At 41.4% G+C, this 23,387-nt stretch overlaps 1 protein-coding gene across 7 annotated transcripts in view; it reads right to left on the bottom strand.

Annotated features, from left to right (window-relative positions):
* Positions 1–23,387, bottom strand: part of USO1 (USO1 vesicle transport factor) — a 63,949-nt gene that overhangs the window by 15,552 nt on the left and 25,010 nt on the right. For 4 of the 7 annotated variants that reach the window (XM_030565249.1, XM_030565251.1, XM_030565254.1 and 1 more), the window contains 10 exons: positions 21,522–21,700; positions 18,612–18,752; positions 17,252–17,340; positions 14,855–15,009; positions 12,278–12,489; positions 10,571–10,591; positions 3,098–3,208; positions 1,928–2,046; positions 1,174–1,355; positions 204–325 (listed from right to left, as the gene is read on the bottom strand). In XM_030565249.1, the coding sequence (XP_030421109.1) occupies positions 204–325; positions 1,174–1,355; positions 1,928–2,046; positions 3,098–3,208; positions 10,571–10,591; positions 12,278–12,489; positions 14,855–15,009; positions 17,252–17,340; positions 18,612–18,752; positions 21,522–21,700 (1,331 nt within the window). The remainder of the gene's footprint in view (positions 1–203; positions 326–1,173; positions 1,356–1,927; positions 2,047–3,097; positions 3,209–10,570; positions 10,592–12,277; positions 12,490–14,854; positions 15,010–17,251; positions 17,341–18,611; positions 18,753–21,521; positions 21,701–23,387) is intronic. The other 3 variants (XM_030565252.1, XM_030565253.1, XM_030565255.1) reach the window with 1 other exon arrangement.

Raw genomic sequence — 23,387 nt, 5'->3', positions numbered from 1 at the left:
TCCAAATTTGTTATAGGCAAGGCGTAGCACTGCTTATTATTAAGGTGCCTGACACTTCCCCAAGTTATCTGAGCTGGGAAGCCTCTTCCATGTTTTGTAATATCTGGTCTGGAATTCTATTCCAGCATCCCCAAAAGCCAGTTAATATGATTTTCCCCCAACAGTACATGTGACTGTAGGTGTCTGCTACAGCGTGTATTTACCTGCTCCCTAATGACTTTTTTATAGTGAGTCACAATGTTGTCATGCTGTTCCAATGTCTTCTTCACCTCCTCTTCCTGTTTGTCTTCTTCACTAGACTTGTAAATAGCTTTAGTTATGATACCTGTCAAAAAAATAGTGCATTCGTTATTCAGAACACAGCTCATGCATTCATATTCTCACAGCCTCCTCAGCTTAGATAATCGTGTTGCACCAGAGAGAATTTATCTGTTTTTAAACAAGTTATTAGTCACCCATGCTGATTTAAATGACTAGATGTCAAACTAGTTCTTAGAAGCTGACTTCAGGAGGCTGTATCAACAACTGGGAAAAGTTTATCCATTAAAAGTTTCAACAGCCTCACTTTTCCATTCAGGACCCATAAAGTTCACCATTCACATTCTTTAAGGTTCCCCAACCTGGTTATTTCTAGTGTAAAAAATAACATTTGTGATCACATCTTTTAGAAGTTCATCATTCATTACAGAAGGGGCACACATCCAGTTCCTTTTCACTTCATCTATAAGGAAGCTGGGGAAATGATGCACTATAATCAGAAGTAACGCTTGAGAAGCGAATTCTTGTATACTATGATTTTATTTGGGGGGAGAGGGATGCCACCTTCTCGTGCATCATCCTCGAGTATAGACCTGATGGCACTATATAAGCACAAGTTCAAAAATTTGCCATTACCAATAGCCTAATCAATAACATGCACCAACAGCCAACTGACTTAACTGTGCGAAGAAGCCTGATTAAGTACAAAACCCAACACTGCATGAGGAGCAGTCACATAAAACATCTGAACTGCAATCCAGGACTACAGTACAATCCTTCATACCACTTACAGAATTTTAGGTTTCATCGTACGACCTTTAAAAATCTAAATTCGAAATGGGTGGTAATTCAATCATGGCAAGCTGAAGTGTACAGCAAGTGACAGTACAAAAAAAAGAGTGTAACATATCTCACCCTCCAATTCCTTTACCAGTTTAGTAAATTCGTGATCAAACATCATGTGGTCTGGGCTAGAAAAACTAGGCTGAGGTTTCTGAGCAGCTCTAGAATACAGTTCGTGTTTGCTAATGAAACCTAGTTTCTCGATGAAGTTCTCCTTGCCAATCCTCTTCTCTATCAGCTGTTTTAGTTTCTCTCTGAAAGAAGATGATGTAGTTAGTATGGCACACCAGGCAAGACTGTGCCTAGAGAAGAAAACAAACAAATAAAAACGGAGAGCAGTGAAACATCACCCTTTTTACTTCCCCTTCAAAGGGTACTTTTTTTGGTCAGGAAATTATCTGTAACAATTCCTTTTCCCCTGTCAAACAATCAGACTTTTCTTGGCACTGGAAAGCTGATTGTTCCCAGTCTGTCACTATCAGCCGTTCACATGCCACAGGTGAAAGGAGACATGAAGAAGGTATTAACTGTATTTCTTGTTAAGAATGGCTCAGATGCTTTGCACTGTCTAAGGGCTGTATCAATGACTTTTTCCAACCGATTAGCATGGAGAAACCATCTCACATTTTCTAGCCATACGTATTCCCTCCTGTAAGGAATAAATTAAAAGCAGGGGGCTAGAGAGGTTGCTAAACTAAGAATATCAATAATATACGTTGTGTTGTCTTTCATTTAGAAACGTCTTCCTAGTTTAGGTACAGCTGATAGCCTGCACACAAACTTTCACCTCCCCTAAAGTCTTCAGTTAGTCCTACACCATACTTACTTCCTACAATTTTCGAGGGAATTGTCATTGTAATAAATGCAAATTCCCAGCAAAAGTGCGCACAGGCCTTGAACTAACTGCTCCTCTTCTCCAAGGTTTTCGGCTATCTGCCCAGTGAGCTGGAACATTTGCTAAGGAAGTTTAAACATTTCATGTGCAGAATATACAAAACATACCTTTTCCATTTCAACAAGTAATCTCAGCCTAAACTTATTACATCTTAATTAAACATGTAAAACCAATTTCTTTACCCATTAAAACCATAAGCTTAATTAGTAATATTAGTATGCTACATCAAATGAAACTGCTCATATATTTAGTTTGTTTTAAGGGATTTGTACACTGTGCATATATATTGCTATTCAAGATAACTCAATGTAATATTTAAAAGGGTTGACTGTACCCAAACCCAGTTCTCTTTCATATGTTAATCGTGAAAGTTTTTTGAAGGCACTGTCTATCATTAGCTAGTATATGATGCTTAAAAACTGTCAATTGGATCAAGTTCCTCTTCAGAGAAGTATATTTATCATTACAATTCATTGAGATTAAGACATATTTTCCCATTTCTGTGAGATTACACATATGAGATTCTTCATACTGAAACTCCATGTATTTATCTGCAGTGACACACACTACAGGCATAGCCACACTGAAATCAAGGTGTGCTAGCAGCTTGCATAGGCATACCCACGGCAGCTTGAATCTAGCAAACAGCTAAAAACAGCATCGAGGACACGGCGGCATGGATCCCAGCACCGTCTAGGAATGCAAATATGTATCCAGGGTCCTGGGCAGGCTTATATAGCGCGCACTGAAGTCTGTGCCTCCCCTTCATTGCTATTTTTGGCATACTAGCTAAATCAAAGCCAACGTGGGTATTCCTACCCAAGCTGCAATCACTCCAATTGCAATGCACATATACCCAAAATTTGCAAAACTGCCCAAAAGCTCAGAGGAAATACATGCCATGTCTTTTCAAATTCACAGATTTGATTATGCCTTGGTGAGTGTCTACATGTTAACATAAAAGGAACACTACCTCTTTAAGCCCCACACCTACTATCCTTAAATATGCTGCAGCATTCCTGCAAGTTTGTCTGCATTTTTAATATTAAAAATATTTTTTTCCATTCAAACTCCTGTATTCTTTAAACATTTCAAGGATACAAATGGAATATTGGCGGAGTTGTGCAGAAAGTGTGTGACAGCAATTGGACAATCGCTTAACCAGGTACAAAGCAGCATTAATAATCCAACTCTTGTCTGCACTTTGCTGCCCTGAAATGGAAAAGCTGGCATTAATTTCTTCATATATAGCGTTCAATGAAGTGCTTTAGGGCTGTATTTACTTCAGAACCCACCCATGTTCAACTTTAAGGATAAAAAAAGGAAGTCGAGGCTTCCAAAAATACACATTTACTAGGTATACTTATTGTTGCTTTAGTGCTTTGATGGAAAGGATTCACAGAAGTCTAGCAGTCTTCAATGCATGTCAAACCAAGACAGATGCAAGGTGTGACTCAACACAAATTAGCATTGGAACAAAATCATGACAAGTTAGTTTGCCTTTATAAATGCTGGGATAACAATATTGTTAAGTGGTAAAAAATACATGCAGAACCTTCTGGGGGAAATGCTGCATAAAGTACACAATTAGCACAAATCAGCTGCAAACTTTTAAAGTGCCCCAGCACTAATACGCTGTCTTCATTTGCTGCAAATATAACGTATATCATGACTGATGTATTGTACCACCAGTTGAGATTTTATTTCAAGGTGAAAATGGATTGCTACAGGGCAGTTTCTTTGGTGATACAGTAATACACAAGGTAAACCAGACACAAGTGGACTATTCTAAATGCAGCCGTCTTGTCTTTCAATTTAGTATGCTAGAAAATTAGTTTTCTTCTGAAAGTTATTCAAATTAATACACAAGATATGTGTGAAATAATACTTTTCAAGATTTTGTTAAATCATTTTAAGTGTTTTAAATCCACACAATTAGGCCAGGAGGTACCTTGGACAACGGTTTTGAGCTGTTCATTATGTATATTTTGGTCCTTTAAAGCAGATGTTTTATTTAACTTAATATTTACCTAGTATTAAGCCTCAGTTTGCATCAACTAGATGAGCCACACATTTTCTAGGCCTATAAAATATAACTATTTACAGAATTCTCTGGCATCTATATCTATACTGGCTAATTCTCCAGGCTCGTGAAAACGAAAATGCCCTGGGAAGTGGCATTAAGGCAGGCATGCACCTCCGTAAGAAAAAGTCAAACATCTGACACAGCAACCAAGCAAAAGTTCTCCAGCTCCCACAAAAAAGCTTCAAATAAGCATGTAGTACATCAAAGAAAGTAACAAAGGGTTAAAAGCCAGAATCTGGAGAGCAAACGGGTATAAAAAAGGGCTTTGATCTATCTGAGAGAGTAAAAGCAGAACATTCTCTGGAGGGGATGGTCACAAGAAATTCAAGGCAGCAGAGAAAAGAGTTACATTTGGCCAACCCCAAAGGAGTCCTTAGTTAAGTCTATGCTGCATTTCTACTTTTTAATTCCGTGTTTCAGCCACTTTAAGTTTTGCTTGACTTTCATTTCACTCCATCCTCCACTCTGATGTTCACTGTGCTTAAGTACTGGAGACAGCATTGCTTTGAGTCCTAAATGAGCACGACAAAAACCAGAAGCCCTTAAAGTAAGTCTTTATCTGCCTTTAAGAACAGCCATGCAGAGTAGCAGCAGTCAGAAGGCAGGTGGGAGGGCAGGCTCTCAGCTGCTGCGTCTGCATCCAGCACCAAAGTGGGTCACAAGGTGATATCAAAGTTACCACAGAAGGAAACTAAGATCTGAATGTGCTAGATACAAGACCTTTGGTGGTCTGAAGAGCTGCTGGGTGGAGATACCACCACTGAGGGGAACAGCCTCCTCAAGACTAGAAGGTAAAGTATCCCATTGCAATTGTAAGGCAGGCTATACACCACGTCATCTGTAAAACCCCACACCAGTCTGCTGCACATTGCCTCTTCACACCCTTTTGTCATCTCCCTCCTCCTTTACTTTGATCTTTGGGCAAAGAATCAAATCGCCATTACTAGCCTAGCTGGCATTCATGTGTCTCGTTACCCCTTTTGCATGATCTGTATGTACTATACTGTGTCAGCTTTTCATTTTGGGTATTCACTCGATAGTCTCAGAACTGCTGAACTGTTTCACTTGTGCCAAACACGTTTTTGATGGGGACAGGTGGAAGTTTTGCTCTAATCTTTCCTAAACTCTGCTGCAAACTCCTACTCTTCTTCCACTGCTCAGGCCTTATCATTCTCCTTCACTGGCTTCCACTTGCATCCTGTGTATCATGTTCTACTTTTTGGTCCTCACTTCCAAGCCCCTACAGAACTGCTCCTGCCTCTTTCAGCTCTCATGTCTTCCTACTTCTTCCTCCGCTGCTGTTGCTCAAGTCTTTCGCTTGACAGCTCATTCTGTATTTCCACCCCCACACATCTTTGTGCCCCTCTGTCATGGTATAACCCCCACTCTGAACCTTAGCGTCCAAAAGATGGGGTACCAGCATGAATTCCTCTAAGCTTAATTACCAGCTTAGATCTTGTAGTGCTGCCACTAACCAGGACTTGCAGTGCCTGGTACACTTTGGTCCCCCCAAAACCTTCTCTGGGGACCCCAAGACCCCAAACTCCTGGGGTCTCACAACAAAGGGAAATAAACCATTCCCCCTCCCTTCCTTTCTTCCTCCCAGATCCTCCCCTCCCTGGGTACACTAGGAGATCACTATGATTCAAACTCCTTGAATCTTACAACAGAGAGGAATGTCACCTTCCCCCCTCCTCTTTTCCCCTCACCAAGAGGTAATACAGATTCAAGCTACATGAATCTAAAACACAGAGGAATTCCACCTTTCCCCCTCCCTTCCCTCTTTTCTCCAACCAATTCCCTGGTGCATATAGACTCAATTCCCTTGAGCCTAACAAGGGGAAAAATCAATCAGGTCTTTTAAAAAAGAAAAGCTTTTAATAAAAGAAAGAAAAAATAAAAATTGTCTCTGTAAAATCAAGTTGGAAAATGTTACAGGGTCTTTCAGCTTAGACACTAGAGAGAAGGCTCCCCACAGCACAAATACAAATTAAAATCCTTCCAGCAAATACACATTTGCAAACAAAGAAAACAATCAAAAGACTAAAACCGCCTTATCTACCTAGTACTTACTGTTTTGAACATATAAGAGACTGTATTAGAGAGATTGGAAAGAAACCTAGTTGCATGTCCGGTCACTCTCAGAACCCAGAGAGAATGCAAAACTCCCAAAAAAACAATCAAAGGCTTCCCTCCACTGAGATTTGAAAGTATTTTGTCTCCTGATTGGTCCTCTGGTCAGGTGTTCCAGGTTCACTGTTTGTTAGCCCTTTACAGGTGAAAGAGACATTAACCCTTAACTATCTGTTTATGACACCCTCCCTCACACTTAACCAGCTCCTATCCCACGTAGACCAGACCTCCTTAAAAAAAGGATCCCTTCTTCCAGAAAGCCTTTTAATGAGAACCACAAGTCAAGTTGTTTAATAGATGTATATAGCATCCAGAATCTGCACACAGAAAGCTCTGTTCCCCAGAGAAAAGTAGCCTCTGAGTTGTATGGCCCTTCTGAATCCTGAATGGGAGGGGATGATTCATGTCACGTATACTAAACCTCATATCTGGCAGACCTTGAGACAGAAGAGTCATGAATGCACATGAAAGGTATATGCTAATGTTTTCTAAGGACACGTTTATCCCTAGTTGAACTCCAGACTCCTATGCCCTGAGCCTGGACCCACTGCAACTACTCATTCAGTGCTATTTCCAGATTAGCGTGGACAAGAAAAGTCACACGAGCCAGCCAGAAGCTGGTAAATTTTATCAAGGTGTGTAAATCCACATAAATATTACTGCTAGAGAAATGGCAGTTCCCTCTGGAAAGACACTGATCCTAGCTACATATGTTATAAGCAAGGCTTCTGAGTTCAGGTTTTAACTGATGACCACTGGAAAAACCCACAAGGAATGGCTACTCAATTCATGTTGACTTCACCCCTCTCCCAGTGCAGTTTGTTTATATAAGTAATGTCCCTGATCCCTGGCTCACATCTAAGGGCTTGTCTATATGGAACAGTATTGCAGACTACAAGGGTGTTAGGAAGGTTTAGAACTCACATGTTGCACATTAAGTCCTCCATATAGACCGTGCTGGGGCATAATGAAGGTTCCCTAGCACGCTTTAACACTGGTTGAAACAGTACTGACCGTATGCACAGAGAGTACGCCTCAAGAAAAAACCACCCAGTTTTGGACATCTACATAAAACTCAAAACTGCTAAAAATAATCCCTCCGCAAATGAATTAATCAAGCCAACAAAACGAAGCCCCAGTGATAAGATTGTTGGGGCAGAGATTGTTTTTATTCTGTGTTTTTACAGCTCCTAACACAAGGGGGTCCCGCCCCATGACAAGAGCATAGGCACTAAAGTAATACAAAGAATAAACAACAGCTTACTGCCATCTGTGAGAAGACTAACTCAAAACGTATATCTGACTGGACTTTTACAAGTAGAGATGCTTTTTTCTTTCTAAATGAATTGGCTAGTTGCATCGATTCAGAGGTGTTACCTCCATCTCCAAGGTTAAGACAGACCCCAGACTGACAGGCACTAAAAACACTCCGAATGGCGCCCCGGCCCAGAGCATGTTTCATTTTTCCTGTATAGAGTTTTTACAAATATGCAATTCATTCCATTTTTCTAAGCAAGTACCATCTTGTGCAAACCAGAATCTAAACCCAGCATAGGCTCTGCAAATAGCCATGCTTCATATGTTTGGAGCCAACACCCTGGAACATTCCCACAGTGCAAGTGGGCAGGCTCTTAGAACACAGCTACGACAGCATGAGCTGCACAGAAATTACAGGGTTAACAGGACTGTCTTTCCCTCACTGTTATACAGCTGAGCTATAGCTTCATTACACAGAAACACATTAAAAGAACACTAAGGGTCATAGATTAGTAGATGCCAAGGCTAAGAGCAGCAAAGAGTCCTGTGGCACCTTATAGACTAACAGACGTATTGGAGCATGAGCTTTCATGGGTGAATACTCACTTCGTCGGATGCATGTAGTGGAAATTTCCAGATCCAGACTAACACGGCTACCCCTCTGATACAAGGCTAAGAGCGGCCACCATGATCTAGTCTGACAGGCCATAGAACATCTCCAAAATAACTTCTGGAGCAATCTTTTAGAAAAACATCCAATCATGACATTAAAATGTTGCCAAGTGAAGCACCCAAGTCAGGAAAAGCCAGAATGAAGGAAGGCCATGTCACCTTAATTCAGCCTTCTTATGCATACGCATTATGATACAGACTTATTACATGGTCCTACACTGGTATTTTCCACAGGACCCAGGCCTCGTTCAGTGACTGGGTAGTTATCCAATATTTCCTTTAATTATCCACAGTCGATGTTTGACCCCAGACCTTATTTACCACACACCATCCAAACCCTGCACGGATTTCAAAGTTACACACCTTCCAACTTCTCCAACAAACGAGGCAGGAGTCCTACACACAACAGTCCCCACAACCCTGACTCATCCCCTGAATGAGGCAGAAGTCCTGTGGGGAAAAACAGGACGTGATCATGTAATACGACTATCAGAATGCACTGGTGCACTCATGCGTGTGCTTAAGAGGCCTTCCTCAATTATGGCATTTCCTAACCTGAACGCTTGACTCTGCAAACTTAATATTCTCGTACAATAGTTAGGATGCAGTTTAATACATTTCTAAAAGACTTCAGGAAATTTGGATTCCTACTGATGCCCAACTTGGTCACCAGCGGAGTTCAAACCTTTAGATCGGCACTGCACAGACCTCTACCACTTAAGCCACAGAGTACCTGGTACGAAAAAGAGGCTGGTCTCCCCTGTGGACCCGTCACTTGCTGACAGAGGAGGAAAGTGAAGACTGTGGACTCGGGTTCAATTCTAGGTCCTGAAGGGGAGAGTTCTCTAATGGTTATAAAGCCTTCTGCCCCGTGCCCTTAGCTTGTCTGTGCCCTTTGGTTCCTATCCAGCTCACATCTCTTGACTCCTGCTCACCTTCCACCACAAAGGCCTTCCCCATGCTCCCTCTGCTGCTACTCACGCCCCCCCAACCCCACTCCTTCCAACTCTCTGGCCACAGCAACCCCCTCTCCTCTATGCTGTTTCTCATCCTCCTCCCTGCTGCCTGGGTGCCAACAGGTGGAGCACTGAAAGCACAGGAGAGTTTCCCTGCTCTGTTCCTGTGCCTAGTATGACAGTGGCCTGCAGTAGCAATTGCAGGGGATGTCCTGGCCAGCCCCTGCACCCCTAAACTGGAGCCTGCCCAGGGCAGATAGACTCTTCAGAGAATTTAGCTGCCACACTAACAAATCTGAGCATGTGTAAACAGACTTCTCAGAGGCTCAATTTGGACAATTTTCCCAGGCACAGCAAAAGGCTCATCTGACCCCAGGGCAACCCCCTTGCCAAGTTTCAAGACCTTGCTCCAGAGCATGGAGCTGCTACAGCTTCTGGGGGGAAAAATGGTTACGTGGTTTAAAACCCCAAACCAAAGCATTGGTGAGACAAAACATTCTTCCTTATTCATTCTGGGAAGCTGCTGAAACATTTTAACTGAAAGTTTCAAAAACAAAACACTTCAGCCTAACAGTTTATCTGGCGTTATAAAGCAACAGTGAACACTTTTAGACTCATAGGCTCTATAAGTCTATGAGACTATGATCTGGTCTACACGTAAAACTTAGGCTGACACAGCTAGGACATGTGGGGGTGTGAAAAATCCATCCCCCAGCACCGCAGCTATGCCAGCCTTACCTCTGGTGTAAACGCAGCTGGTTCAGTGGAAGAATGCTACTGTCAGTTTAGCTGCTCTCGCTCAGGGAGGTGCTAGAAAAAACCCTGTCACTGTAGGCTGTGCAATATAGACACGGCTTCTGTCCGGCAACAAGCTCAAAATCAGACACCTACAGCTAAGTGCTAGCTTCAGAATTGCTTAGTAAAAATCCCATCCTTGATTACAAATTAAGACAACTGGGGATAAAATTCTGCAAAAGAAATTATCACTGGAAATGTGTAATATGGATTGACTGGAACACAGATAGAGGACACTTGTTGCACTAGGAATTAAGGGCCAAAATAGTATATATCTGCTACAAGTCATGCCCACCTCTTTCTACTGGGAGGGATGAAAAGTGTTTGTAATAGTTCCAAATACTGATTCAATGTCACACAAAAGTAAAATTTAATTCACATTATGAGGAAGTGTGAACAAAATTTAGTACATTTCAGAGCAGCTGGTGACTGCAATGCCCCATTGGAAAGAAAGCACCCGTGGCACCCAAGATCCTTATCCCAGGAACACCATGCCAGAATCCCATGGAGACACACAGAGAGAGCTTGTTATGCTAGACATAAAAACTGATTGCAATACGACACCGTAAGTAGAAACACTTTAAAAAAAGCAGTTGTTAAAATCAGCAAAACCCAAGACAGAAAAGGCCCTGCTTGTGACAAGAAAATGCCTAAGCTATGTCAAGAAATACATACCCGTCTGTCGATCTTATCACCCTGTAAATCATACATTAAAAAATTCACACATATTACTTACGAGGTTTTTGTAGAGAACTTTAGAAAGCTCAAATTTTTCTTTTAAGATCCTAGCAAAATGCAAAACCAAAAATTTAGTGGCTATTTTATTGAAACTATAATGTTGAAATGTATCTCAGTTCAAGGAGTGAGTAAAACAATTTTGAGATTCCAATTTTGGCTATTTTGAGAGAGGGGCACATTTAAAAAATAGAGAAGTCAACATCTACAAAACCTGAGTTTCTTGTACTCAACTATCATAATTTCAGACACAAGATCCAACCAATAAAATAGAAACACGTGAAAAGTTGACGAATGATGCCTGAATCATACTTTGGCTTCAAACTACATACAGTACAGTGAATATAACTTTTGTGAGTGGCAACGTAATACAAAAAGGTTACCATCAACTTACATTTTAGTCTTTTAAGAAAGTGAACAAACAATAGTTTCAGGTGCTACATCTGTCTTTAAGTCCCTCTGTCTACCAGTCGTTTTATCATCATTTTCCTTTCCAAATGAAATAACTGTTTCCCTCCACATTGCTGAATGAAGGACCCCCAACAGGTGAAACTGGGCATTTGACAGCACTCTGTATTGTCTACTTAAACGGAAACAAGTGTTACAAAGTTCCTCCTCTACCTTGGTGGGTCCTGCGCTTATTGGCAGATTTGCTCACCTCAGTGATCTTCCCCACAGTCTGGATCAACTCCTCCTGTGTCTGATCAGGAGTTGAGGGGTTTGAGGGGGAACCCAGGCTCACCCTCTACTCCGGGTTCCAGCTCAGGGCCCTGTGGATTGCAGCTGTCTATAGTGCCTCTTGTAACAGCTGCATGACAACTACAACTCCCTGGGCTACTTCCCCATGGCCTCCTCCAAACACTTTCTTTATCCTCACTACAGGACCTTCCTCCTGGTGTCTGATAATGCTTGTACTTGTTAGTCCTCCAGCAGCACACCTTCTCCCTCTCAGCTCCTTGTGCCTCTTGCTCCCAGCTCCTCACACACACTTCCTCTCCTCTAACTCCTCCCTGCCTGACTGGAGTGAGCTCCTTTTTAAACCCAGGTGCCCTGATTAGCCTGCCTTGATTAGCTGCAGGTGATCTAATCAGCCTGTCTGCCTTAATTGGTTCTAGCAGGTTCCTGCTTACTCTAGTGCAGCCCCTGCTCTGGTCACTCAGGGAACAGAAAACTACTCATCCAGTGACCAGTATATTTGCCCTCTACCAGACTTCTGTACCCCACTGGCCTGGGTCTGTCACAAGTAATATCCTTCAGTTACAGTAATCTTTGGTGTTTCTTGTAACAATTGTAGGCAAATCATTTCCAGATTGTTTTAGTTGGTATACTTTCAATATGTGACTTGCATTCAAAATAGCGATGAAATAGGAACAGACTAGAACAATGCCATTTCAAATCTAAGGTGCTGGACTCATGACAATGGACAAAGCAGCTTCAGATGGCACTTTATGATGGCGGATCTGCTACACTTCCATTTTTACGACAAAGGCACTCTATGCTGTAGTGTACAGTAACAACTAGCACTAAATCTACTATCGAATCTCGCTTGCACTTAAACTGAGAAAATTAGCATTTTTCTTTGAGCCACTAATAGCAAGAGAACATTTTTCTTCTTAAGCAAACAGAACCGTGGCAATGATACAGTACCTGTGAAAGAATGTTGGTGCACTGTTGCAGCAAAGACACTGGAGGGTTACCAATACTTGTTGCAAGCTGAACTCTTAGCAGTTGCTCTTTCAGAGTTGCGTTATCTTGTAAAGCATGGGCCAGGGCCACGGCGGCGCACCAGTTTGAGAGAGAGTCCGTGGAAAAGAGTCCGCCACAGAGCAGTTGGCCAGCCGACACAGAATTACCTGTAGCTACAATAATGACAAACAAATGCTGTAGCACAAAAGCACGCCATGATTAAGACTCGTAAAGTAGTTATAATACAGTAGCACAGAGGGCCCCCAACCAGGATGGAGACCTCAAAGTGCTAGGTGCTGTTCACACACACACAGTCCCCATCTCAGAGCTTTAAGCTCCACAGTCATCTGAAGACATCTTAAGTTCTATAAAACTTTAGGAATAAAAATATGGCACCTACATAGTCATCTAGGGGTAGCGCAGTGGAAGATGACTTCTTTTTCATGCGGCAAAGAGAGAGAGGGTGTCTCATGCTATTGCCAAGCACTCCCAGCTAGGCCCTCACCACACCTACAGTCTCAGAGGAACCCTTTGAAAGATTCAACTTTCAGAGAGAATAAGCTGTCTGCTAGTTGGGAGTGCTACATCTCCATTAACAACAAATCAGGTCGTAAGGTCAGGCTTGACGAAGCCCTGGCTGGGATGATTTAATTGGGGATTGTCCTGCTTTGAGCAGGGGGTTGGACTAGATGACCTCCTGAGGTCCCTTCTAACCCTGATATTCTATGATTCTACCTAACATTACGACAGGTTTCAGAGTAGCAGCCATGCTAGTCTGTATCCGCAAAAAGAACAGGAGTACTTGTGGCACCTTAGAGACTAACAAATTTATTTGAGCACAAGCTTTTGTAGTGAGCTGTAGCCCATGAAAGCTTATGCTCTAATAAATTTGTTAGCCTCTAAGGTGCCACAGGTACTCCTGTTCTTTATGTAACATTAGACATTTGGAATGTTCTCTCAAATCCTAAACAGCCACACACAGGCGGTCAATAGGATGGCTCATCACATTTTTCTGTGGGAGGTAGTGTGATCCAGTGAATGAGCCCGGGAACTGGGAGACATGGGTTCTAGTCACAGTGCTACCACTACCAACCTGCAGTCACTCTAGGCAAGTCATTTAACCCTCCAGCATCTGATTCCTCCTGAGTAAAGGGGATGGCACTTTTGGAAGGAGCTCTGAATGCCACAGATGAAAAGTACTGACTAAGCAGTAAAGTAGGATGACAGAATGAGCTTGCCAGAAAAGCTTTTAAAGATCTTACTGAGTAAATAATTAACAAGAATGTACTCCCTGAAAGTTTGAATGGGCCTCAATACTGACAAGGTTAACAGCCTGAGTTTTGACAGGCAAATAATTAGTAAAGGAGCTGGAGCCGTTACTTTTAAGTATCCAGCCTAAAATGGATAAGACAGACATTGCGTGTGTTAAAATGGTAACAGGACAGCCTTTGTGATCTTTAATGCCTAAAATACTGGAGTGAATCCATCAAGCACAGTTTGTTTTCACACGTGCACATTCATGTAGTACTAGCCCACGAGAGTTATGGCAGACAAAGGCCTCAAAATCCAGCCTGTACAACTGGAAGACTGTAGAAAGCCTCTTGGTTTAACTGTAAAATAAATGGAAATTTGACTGTTCCCCTCACGTCGAAAGTTGCTTATACTTCGCCTAATGTCTATAAATGGGAAGTTACACAGTGCAACAGGAGGTGTGAAAGAGAGACTGTTTTAGATCAGAGACTGTTGGATCAGAAAAAACACCTTGTGGCATTGACAAGCAATGTGTTAGATTTCCTTCCCATCATTTTACTAGTATGTTATATCCCTTTTCTTGGAGGACACCTGCCTTATTCTCTGAGACACACTTAGCAAATGTTGGATGTTTGATAAATAATGAAAAGAAAAGGGGCATGGTCATAATGCCTTTTTTCAAAAGTGAATGTCATTTCACGTCATAGTAGGGAATGCAGCTCCGATATTGCTGTTTGATAGCTAAGATTTTGTATCTTATTAAAATACTAGTCTGGTTCTCAGCCTTCTTGGCATTTAAGTTGTCAGGAAACATTTTCTCACACACACATCCCTCTGCCTACTTGTAAAGTACAAGGTTGAAAGTTATTGCTCAAACTAGAAAGTGAATGTGTAAATTATATGCCAAAGAACAAAAAAAATGTGTTAGCACAAATCAGCATAGATTCTAACAAAATAGAAACAACCCCTCCATGTCAACTCCAAGCACAGATAACTAACCAATTTGGTATCTGTCCTTATCCTGCTAGAGCATAAATAATTTTAACCAAATTTTACAACCTGAATTCTTGTACTTTTAACACCTGAATGTTATGCATTGTCAGTTAAGTTCAAATAGAATTCAAGTCAAAAAATTCTCTCAAATTAAAACACTGTTCACAAGGTGATTTTTACATCCTTGTTCTTGGCACTTCACTAAAAGTATGTAATATTTTAGAGGAAACCTTGATGATGCATCCAAATGGATGCTAAAGTGTGATTTGTTTTTGAAATTTTCAAGCTGCATACCGTCTATGGTTGATGGTAGAAGTGTTGAAACGATTTCCCCTTGTCCTTTTTGGTTTTTGTATAAGAAACACTGGAAACAGTAAAGGACAGCGCAGCGCAGTACAAATGGTTGCCTTTCATTCACCATGGACATCAGAAGTACTACGATTGCAGACCTGTTTTGAAAGGAGACAGCCTATTAAAATAAAAAAGTCACAAAATAAATACAATTGCTGTTACCGTACAGGGTAGGCTCAGGATTGGGGTAGCAGGAATACTGAAAGCTTAGTTGTAGGTGTATCAACTGTAGTGAAACCTCTGTTAGCTCTTGCCTATACTAACAAAAATCAGACTTGTAATACAGATAGACTCTGCTCTGGTGCAGGACAACAAATGATCATGATACAGGACCACAGCCTGAAAGCTTTTAGTGGCATGTTTGTATGGAAATGTGTATTAGCGGTCTATAATCCATATTTTTTTTAAAATCCAATTTAACAAGTACCACTGGAATATACACTTGAGGGGCTGATTTTCTCTAGCTATAGAAGCAGCGAAGAGTCCTGTGGCACCTTATAGACTAACAGACATTTTGGAGCATGAGCTTTCGTGGGTGAATACCCACTTCGTCGGATGCATGTGACCAGCTATAGAAAATCTCTTAAAAAGATGGCCCAAGAAACAAAAGCAATGTTAAGCTTTTAGTATGAAAAGTAAAACTATGTTGTGGGGGTAATTGGTGCAAAGAACACTGTTGCACTCAATGTTATGATTGCAGTAAGCCGATGTGTACCATCAGATGTATTTTTACAACTGAAATGGAAGATTCTACATCTAAGAAGCTGAAGCAGACTGACCTGCTAGGCCAGTTAGGAGAGAAAGTTTTGCGCATGTTAACAGAACGTCACAGCCACTCTTTCAGGTGCTGCTTCTACTTCAATATAACTTGCCCAAGGAACTAAGGTATAATCAGCTTTAGTCCTAAATAAGGTTTACCATATATTTGGATATTTATCTTTAGGGGTAACTCGATTTTCAGGTTTAACCCTAAAATATTCTCTCTCAATAAAGTACATTTTGCTCCTTATGTTTATCATGGAGCAAGACCGAAGAGGCCTGTTGGATCATACACGTCACCTTCTTGCCAATACATGTCTGTTTCTTACAGGACTTTTCTATAGTGCTTAGTCCTGTCTAGTATCTAAAGCGCGAACAATGAGGCTTTTCCACTGCCTAACAGATCTTGCTATAATGAAATTCTTCTCATCCATTACTCTGACTAATTGTACCTTCAGGTACAACACTGGATTCCTCTCCCTCCTTGGTGTTTCCATCATTCAAATAATTGGTAGACTTATTTTTCCCCTTCCTAATCACTTAGTCAAGTTATTCATATTATTCCATTTTCATGTTTTACTTGAGATCAGTCTGTTCTGCTATGATAACTTGTTATTGTTCTCCAACACGTCAACATCTTTACAGTAGGACGCGTTCACAGCTGAATATAGTACTCATGTGCAGTCACATCAGAGCCGGATAGAAAATCTTACTTCTCTACTCTAGGTCATGAAGCCTTGCCACAGGCAGCCCATAAGGGTACTAGATTTAAAAAACTGCTGTATCGTGTTGCAAAATCAGGTCCAGTTTACTGCTGTTGCTCATCTCAGGTTTTGCAGCACTACGGCTTTACAAGTTCTCCTCTCATTGCGCATGTGTGATGCAGACTAGAGAAATTTCTCCTAAATAATTTAGCTTTCCTCCTCCAACCCACCTGAATCAGGGTCATTTTCTGTCTATTTTTCCAATGTCTGCACTGCAATTAAAAACCAGTGGCTGGCCCAGATCAGCTGATTCAGGCTCGCAGGGCTCTGACTAAGGGTCTGTTTAATTGCGGAGTAAACATTCAGACTCTGCTGGAGCCCAAGCTCCAGGATCCTGCACTGGGGGAAGGGCCCTAGAGCGTGGGCTCCAGCCAGATCCTGAACGTCTAGACAACTAAACAGACCAATAGTCCAAGCCTGGTGAGCCTGAATCAGCTGACATGAGCCAGCTGAGGGTTTTTAATTGCAGCATAGATATACCCTGAGTCGCTTACGTATTCTCTCTCCTTTCATTGGAGTTGACTGCTCCCCAGTTTGCACAGATTTCATTAATGTACTGCTCGTTTCCTTTGCTAGATCATGAAGGAAGGTGTTAAGTGAGATCAGTTCAAAAGCCATCTAGACATCTTCACACTTCAACTAATGCACGTTTGATAATCCTGCCACTGCGAAGCTTTAATTTGGCATGACCTACTGTAGCTTTAAATTATTAAATAAAAGACTCCCTTTCTGACTGATGAAAGATTCTAAATGGAACCTCTTTCCCATGCCACCATATCTGTGCTTGGTGAATGGTTAAGCATTTTTCTTCCCCTACCTTGGTGGATTTGAAGGTGCATTTACAGAAGCAAAGTAGTCTTGGTTTATCTGGCATCCTCGAATGACTTCTGACACAGTGTTGATGGTCTGAAGGAGAGTAAGACAATCCACACAAAGTTGACATGGAAATCGAGATACCAAAACATCAATAAACTAAACCCATCAGCAATCAGAATATTTATGGAATACATTGACCCAGATATCAACTTTTAAACATAGTGTTTGTAAATATTGGGGCAGACCAGTATATTCAAAATTTAGAAGTCTTTATTTAGATGAGATATTGCTTTCAAAGCAAGGAAGCCAGATGTCCTGTGGTTTTAACGCTATTGGTCATTTAGGAAAGTAGACCCTGAATGTATCTCAGAAAAGTGTAAATTCTAGAGGGAAGTTGCAAATTAGGATGCAGGGAGGTACAAGATGGCTGACCTGCACCCCCATTTATTGAAGGACAACATGTAACAGAAGAAAAGTAATTTCAGGAAGTGTCACATGGCACACAGCATTTTCAGTAGCCTACGTTACTTGGAGTCAGTTTATGAGGTTACCACAGAAAACTAAGCTAAAACCAGGTTTATGACGGAGGTAAATTAGGAAGAGGTCAATGGTGCAACTGAAGTGATTTACTCAGCTATATCTTTTTGGAAAGGTAGCCAACACTAAAATGGAGGCAACTCCCAAATGAAATAGGCTAAAAAGGTTGTTATATACCCTCATCATAGGTGAAGCTAGATTGAAACATCTTTTGGATACCTAGAGTTAGAAACGCAACTGTTATGACAAACATGTCAAGCCCGCTTGCCAAGGCTGCTAATATTGGAGGTGGGACAATCACTGGGATCTACCTGACCTAGTTAGTGTCCTCAGGAAAGGGATTAATTGCCCTCACCTTAACCTGGTAAAGGACTTCCCAGAAGCTAGAAAAATACATCTATTATTGCAGCTGTGAAAACTCATGCTAGCTTGTTCACACTGGCACTGAAGGTCAGGAAAAAGACCAGGGACTGAACTGACTCTGGAATTCCCTAACCCCACAAAAAGCAATAAGCACATCAAATTCCGTCCAGTAAATGTAGAACATATACACACATTCACATACACATTTCAAGCTGGGATTTAAGAAGCAAAGCAAGTTTTACATTTGATTGTTTTACAGAGCTATAACTGTAAGGAGCCACCCTAAACATATATCATTGCTTGGGAAAGAGAAACTGAAATCTCTCGGACTTCCAAAATCAATAGTTAAGGAATATTAAATTCATCTAATATGATTCCACTGTATGGCTAGAGAGTCTCATCTACAACTGCTTTCCTGTTTCTTGGCTACTTCCTCTCCCTGCTTCCTCACCCTCCCTTACCTCGGTCAGAATGTCAGCAGGAACGCCCGTTGCCATCAGGATCGTGCAGAGCTGCTGTAATAACCCACAATGAAACATAGTTTTTTGACAACTACTGGTGGCACCAGGTGGGTTTGTGGGGGACACCAACACCCGCACAAGCTGCAAAGAAGAGAAATGCACATTGGTCTAAGGAGGGAGGGAACCCTGGCGTTAAAACACTGATTTCATGCATCTGTGAAAAATGAAGGGGGGTGCTGCATCTCTTCATTAGGCTCACTTCACGTGGTGAACAAGAGAAAGTAAACATTACTTTACAAAACTGTCAATACCCAAGTAGCATTTGAAGGCTAGTGACACTGCAGAGAAAATTTAAATTGGAATCGAGCCAGGACATGCAAGTCAACTCTACTCTTCAGAAAAAAATGCGGCTTTAATTCCCACAAACGGCTAGAGACTTTTTTGTGTTTTAAAGCTGCCGCTGGATTAGAAGTTAAAGTAAAACTCAACACTTGAGGATTTCTTCAAGATTCTGAAATGTCTGAGCCCACTGCTTGCGCTGAAACTAAGTCAGGAATTTAAGCTACAAACCCAAATGCAACAACTGTGCTACTTGTGCACACAGTTGTGTCATAAATTGACTCTAGCTACTTTTCACAAGAGGGCAGCATTCCTTCCGAATGAATTATCTTGTTTCACTGTTCTTAAAGCAGTTGTCATTAGTTACAGTACAGAAAAAAGTTGTAACAGGCACCTCAGTGAAAATGGAAGTGCCAATTATGCAATTAGCCCAGTTACGAAATTCACTGTGATAGCAAATTCCATAGAGTTTACAAAGACATCATAAACACACAAGATGTATACTTGCAAGAGCGTCAAATAATTGAGTCTTTGCCCAAAGAAGTGTTGTCACTTGTTTCATGCATTCATTTTAAAATAAGTATAATGCTAAACATTAACACATTTTAAAAAGTCATTTATTAAAGAGTTTTTCAAAATATTTTAAAGAGCATTTCTGAGCTGAAAAGTGATTAAAAAACATAACTTGCATATCCCATTACATAGTGCTAAACAGGGCTGGCTTTAGGCACCGCGGGGCCCAATTTGAAGGAGCTGCCGCCGAAGTCCTGCTGCTGTCTTCGGTGGCAGCTCAAATGCTGCCGCGGAGGAAGGTCCCTCCGCCAAAATGCCGCCGAAGACAGTGGCAACCACTGAGCTGCCGCCGCCGCTGCCAGTGCCGGGACTTTGGCGACAGTTCAATCGGCTGTCAGTGCCGTCAGCGGCATTTTGGCGGAGTGACCTTCCTCCGCGGCAGCAATTGAGCTGCCGCTGAAGACAATGGCGGGACTTCGGCAGCAGCTCCTCCGGGACATTGTGGGGCCCTCGTAGGGGCGCGGGGCCCAATTCTGGGGAATCGGCTGAATCGCCTTAAAGTCGGCCCTGGTGCTAACTAACACTGCTGGAATGAGTTGATTTTTTAGTTAACAATCGTAGACCAACACATTTTTTTTTCATTGAAAGACACAAACTATAGTTCTGGTTTAACAGTTTCTGGAATACAAGAGACGCACAGCGTGCATGTGTAGGTGGAAATGAAGCAGTCAAAACGAATTAGAAAAGGAAGCCTACCATTATGCTTCTAATAGTTTTGAAGGAGACCTTTTGTGTTCATTTCTTTTTCCTTTATACTATATACTTTTCAGAACTTTTGTATTAGGAGTATTTGACTTTGCTCAAATTCCAGTTGTGGATAGTTTTGATAGTTGATATTTAACATATTGATAGTTACAACTCCAAAAAAGGTTCCAGGATGTTTATGTAGTGTAGTCTACACCTCTGTAGTGCTGAGGATGGACTAGTAACATGCATATGACATTCAGTAATATTCTGAATCGAAAGACTGTGTATTCACACTGGTATGCTGAACACATCCAGCAATCCAGTATCACAGTAATGATGCTACTCCCGATATTTGGCTTCCACAGGCTGCCAAGTCTGTGCGCTGTACATTTTCACTTGACATGAAATTTAATGTCATCTTTACTCCTGCACAATTCAAACCAAGCACTGGAGATTCCACTCTTACATTCTCTGAACCAGGAGTTTATTTGTAAAGTAGTGGTAATGCTTTCAAACTCTACAGGCAAAATTTAACTCTGCCCATTTGAGATGCTGCTTGCAGCAGACAGTGCAAAATGTTTCAATTATGATCACATATAATCTGCTGAGATAAGTGATCTTGGACATCCTCTGCTGACCATGGGGCTAGATTTAAGATTAAAACATCAAATCTTAAATTAGGAAATGCCCATACAGAGTAATTAATCATGCAACTTTGAAGTATGCTTAACACAGTTTTATGCATATAGGTCATATGAAAGGCAGAATGAATACAGCCTTAAATCAGAGCTGAGCGATTGTATAGCATCTTGTAAGCTTTTGATAACACAAGATCAAAACTCTCTTCTGTGATCTTGGAGAAACAGAAAAACTCCCAAGAACTTGAAAAAAGAATAAAACACTCTTTCACGTGGGAGTTGATGAGAGAGTCATACAAAAGATTACTGTTAATTGAATTATTAAAAATACTTGGACATTTTCAGTTTACTCTGAGGATCTGACAGAACTCTATGCACAGTTTTACTGTCTGATCTTACACACTGCAACAGGAGAGAGAAAGAGAAAGAAAGTTATCAAACCATAAAAGTTGTCAGGAGTTCTCTGAGTATGCTACTTGAAGATACGTTTATTCTGGGGTTTGGGTTTTTTTCAACTGACTAGATTTAGTCTCTGGCTTCAGATACTTTCCAAAGGAAAAAAACCTGCAAACAAACAGCTGGCCACGAAAGCAGAAAAATAACGATTTAGGAAGCAGAAGGAAGTATGCAAATTCCTAGCATTGTTCCACCAGTAAATTGCAAGTTGTTTTACCTGCAACATTAGATGAAGATTAGTTACTTTCTGTGCAGACCAACCAGAGTTGTCATCTCCAACTTCAAACCAAGGTTTCATACGCTGAATGTACGAACCTTCTTTAAAGAAATTCTGATTGGAATTATTGTTCTTTAACAAATTTTGTAACAGGAGAAGACAGTCTTCCACTACTATTCCTGGAAAGACAAGTTGTAAGGCATGGATTAACTGAGAAAGTGAAAGATATTCCATCTCCAGAGGTCTAACACCTTTCAGGTATAGCAGAACAGAATGATGATACTTTCTTTCAATTCTTAGAAGCCCAATATTCTAATGGGGACAAATTATGGTTCTTCCATAACTCTCAAATGAAACTTATTTGTTTAGAGAATGTGCACTGCATATAATACAAAGGTTTCTTGTGACAATGAAAATTCAGTCTTTTGGGGGCCTTTTTAATGGCTTGAAGTAAGTATGTGTCTCTATTCCAGGAACAGGCTTCATCAGTCTCCTTTTCTACTGCAACAGTGAAGAAAAATAAAGACAATCCTAAATAACACTAGTGTGATGCCAGTGACCCAAGATAAGGGTTTTACTACAGTAATTCTTACTGGGTAATCCGTAGCTTTTTTCAGACTCAAACAACATTCTCTCCTCTCATTCCAAAGTTATTTCTAATTCAAATTTCTGAAAAGAGGAAGAAATTCTTAGATCTAATCAGCGAGATAATCCAAACCTCTACATTATGCACTGCACTGAGGACACTGACAACAAGCAATAATGCCAAAAACCTATGCACAGAGAAAAGGGATATAACTAAAACATTACGCAGGGAAACTTGGACCAAGAATCTGAATGAGAGGAGTAGACTGACTGGTGACAACACCCTTCTATTTCTGTGCTGGCATCAAACCTGGTCTGCTGATACAGAGGCTTAAAGGTTAATTCTCTCAGCCTGTGAAAACAACAGGCATGGGTGTGTAGCATTAAGGCACGGAGCAACAGAGAGCAGCTCTTTGACAGCTTTCCCCTGCTAGCCATGCTGTGGACAGTAATGCTCAGCAACCCAAGCCTGAGGAAGGTCATAGTAAAGATAAACCTGAAGCAGAGAAATAGGAGGGAAGAGAAAGGAGAGTTTAGCACTTCTGAAAACAAGTGCCCTCTCTGCAATTTGCTTGTTCACTTTTCCTTTCCTCATACCTTGAGAAATATTTCTCATGACATCATGATCTGCTCAACAATATCCTTCCAGTCTAAACATTTTTGACCCTTCCATCGTAACACTTGCTGTCGCTAAGCTGCCTATGAGCAATGGCCTGTCAACTTCCCTCACGCCTCATGCGCAGGTGCTGTTACTGTTTGTTATCCCCTGGGTTTTTTAGCATCACACAGCTTCCTTTCATTGACTTCTGTTTATGACAAGTAGTATGAATATGCAGTGTGTTCAGCCTCACGTTTTAAGCTGAAGACACAAGGAAAATGGACAGCACCTCTTATGCCAGCTGTCTGGGATGGTATTTGCCCTTCACCTTCAATGCCACAGATTGTTTAAATCCAGAATGGCCATTTTTAGAATAAGGGGTAAGAGGCAGCACCCTGTTATTCTGTGTATTTACCAGAGGTAAGAAGAACGGTGACTTCCACTGTGGTAACCATGGTTCTCTGCGGTGAAACATGGATCCCACTGTAGGCATGTATGCCCACGCATCTTATGTACGCAAGGTCTGATTTTTGTTTAACAGTTGTGTCTCTGGGGGCAACACATGCACTCTTTGCCTCTTCATGCTGCCATGTGGGATTGAAAAACATGGAACAGCTGCAACCTCACAGTTCAAAGTCTGTGGTAGCTGAGGACTCAGGAAGGTGGTGATGGAGGGTGGGTCA

Source organism: Gopherus evgoodei, chromosome 5, assembly GCF_007399415.2.
Source record: "Gopherus evgoodei ecotype Sinaloan lineage chromosome 5, rGopEvg1_v1.p, whole genome shotgun sequence".
NCBI lineage: Eukaryota > Metazoa > Chordata > Testudines > Testudinidae > Gopherus > Gopherus evgoodei.
Note: the sequence above shows the minus strand (reverse complement) of the source record. Positions and strands in the feature narration are given on the sequence as shown.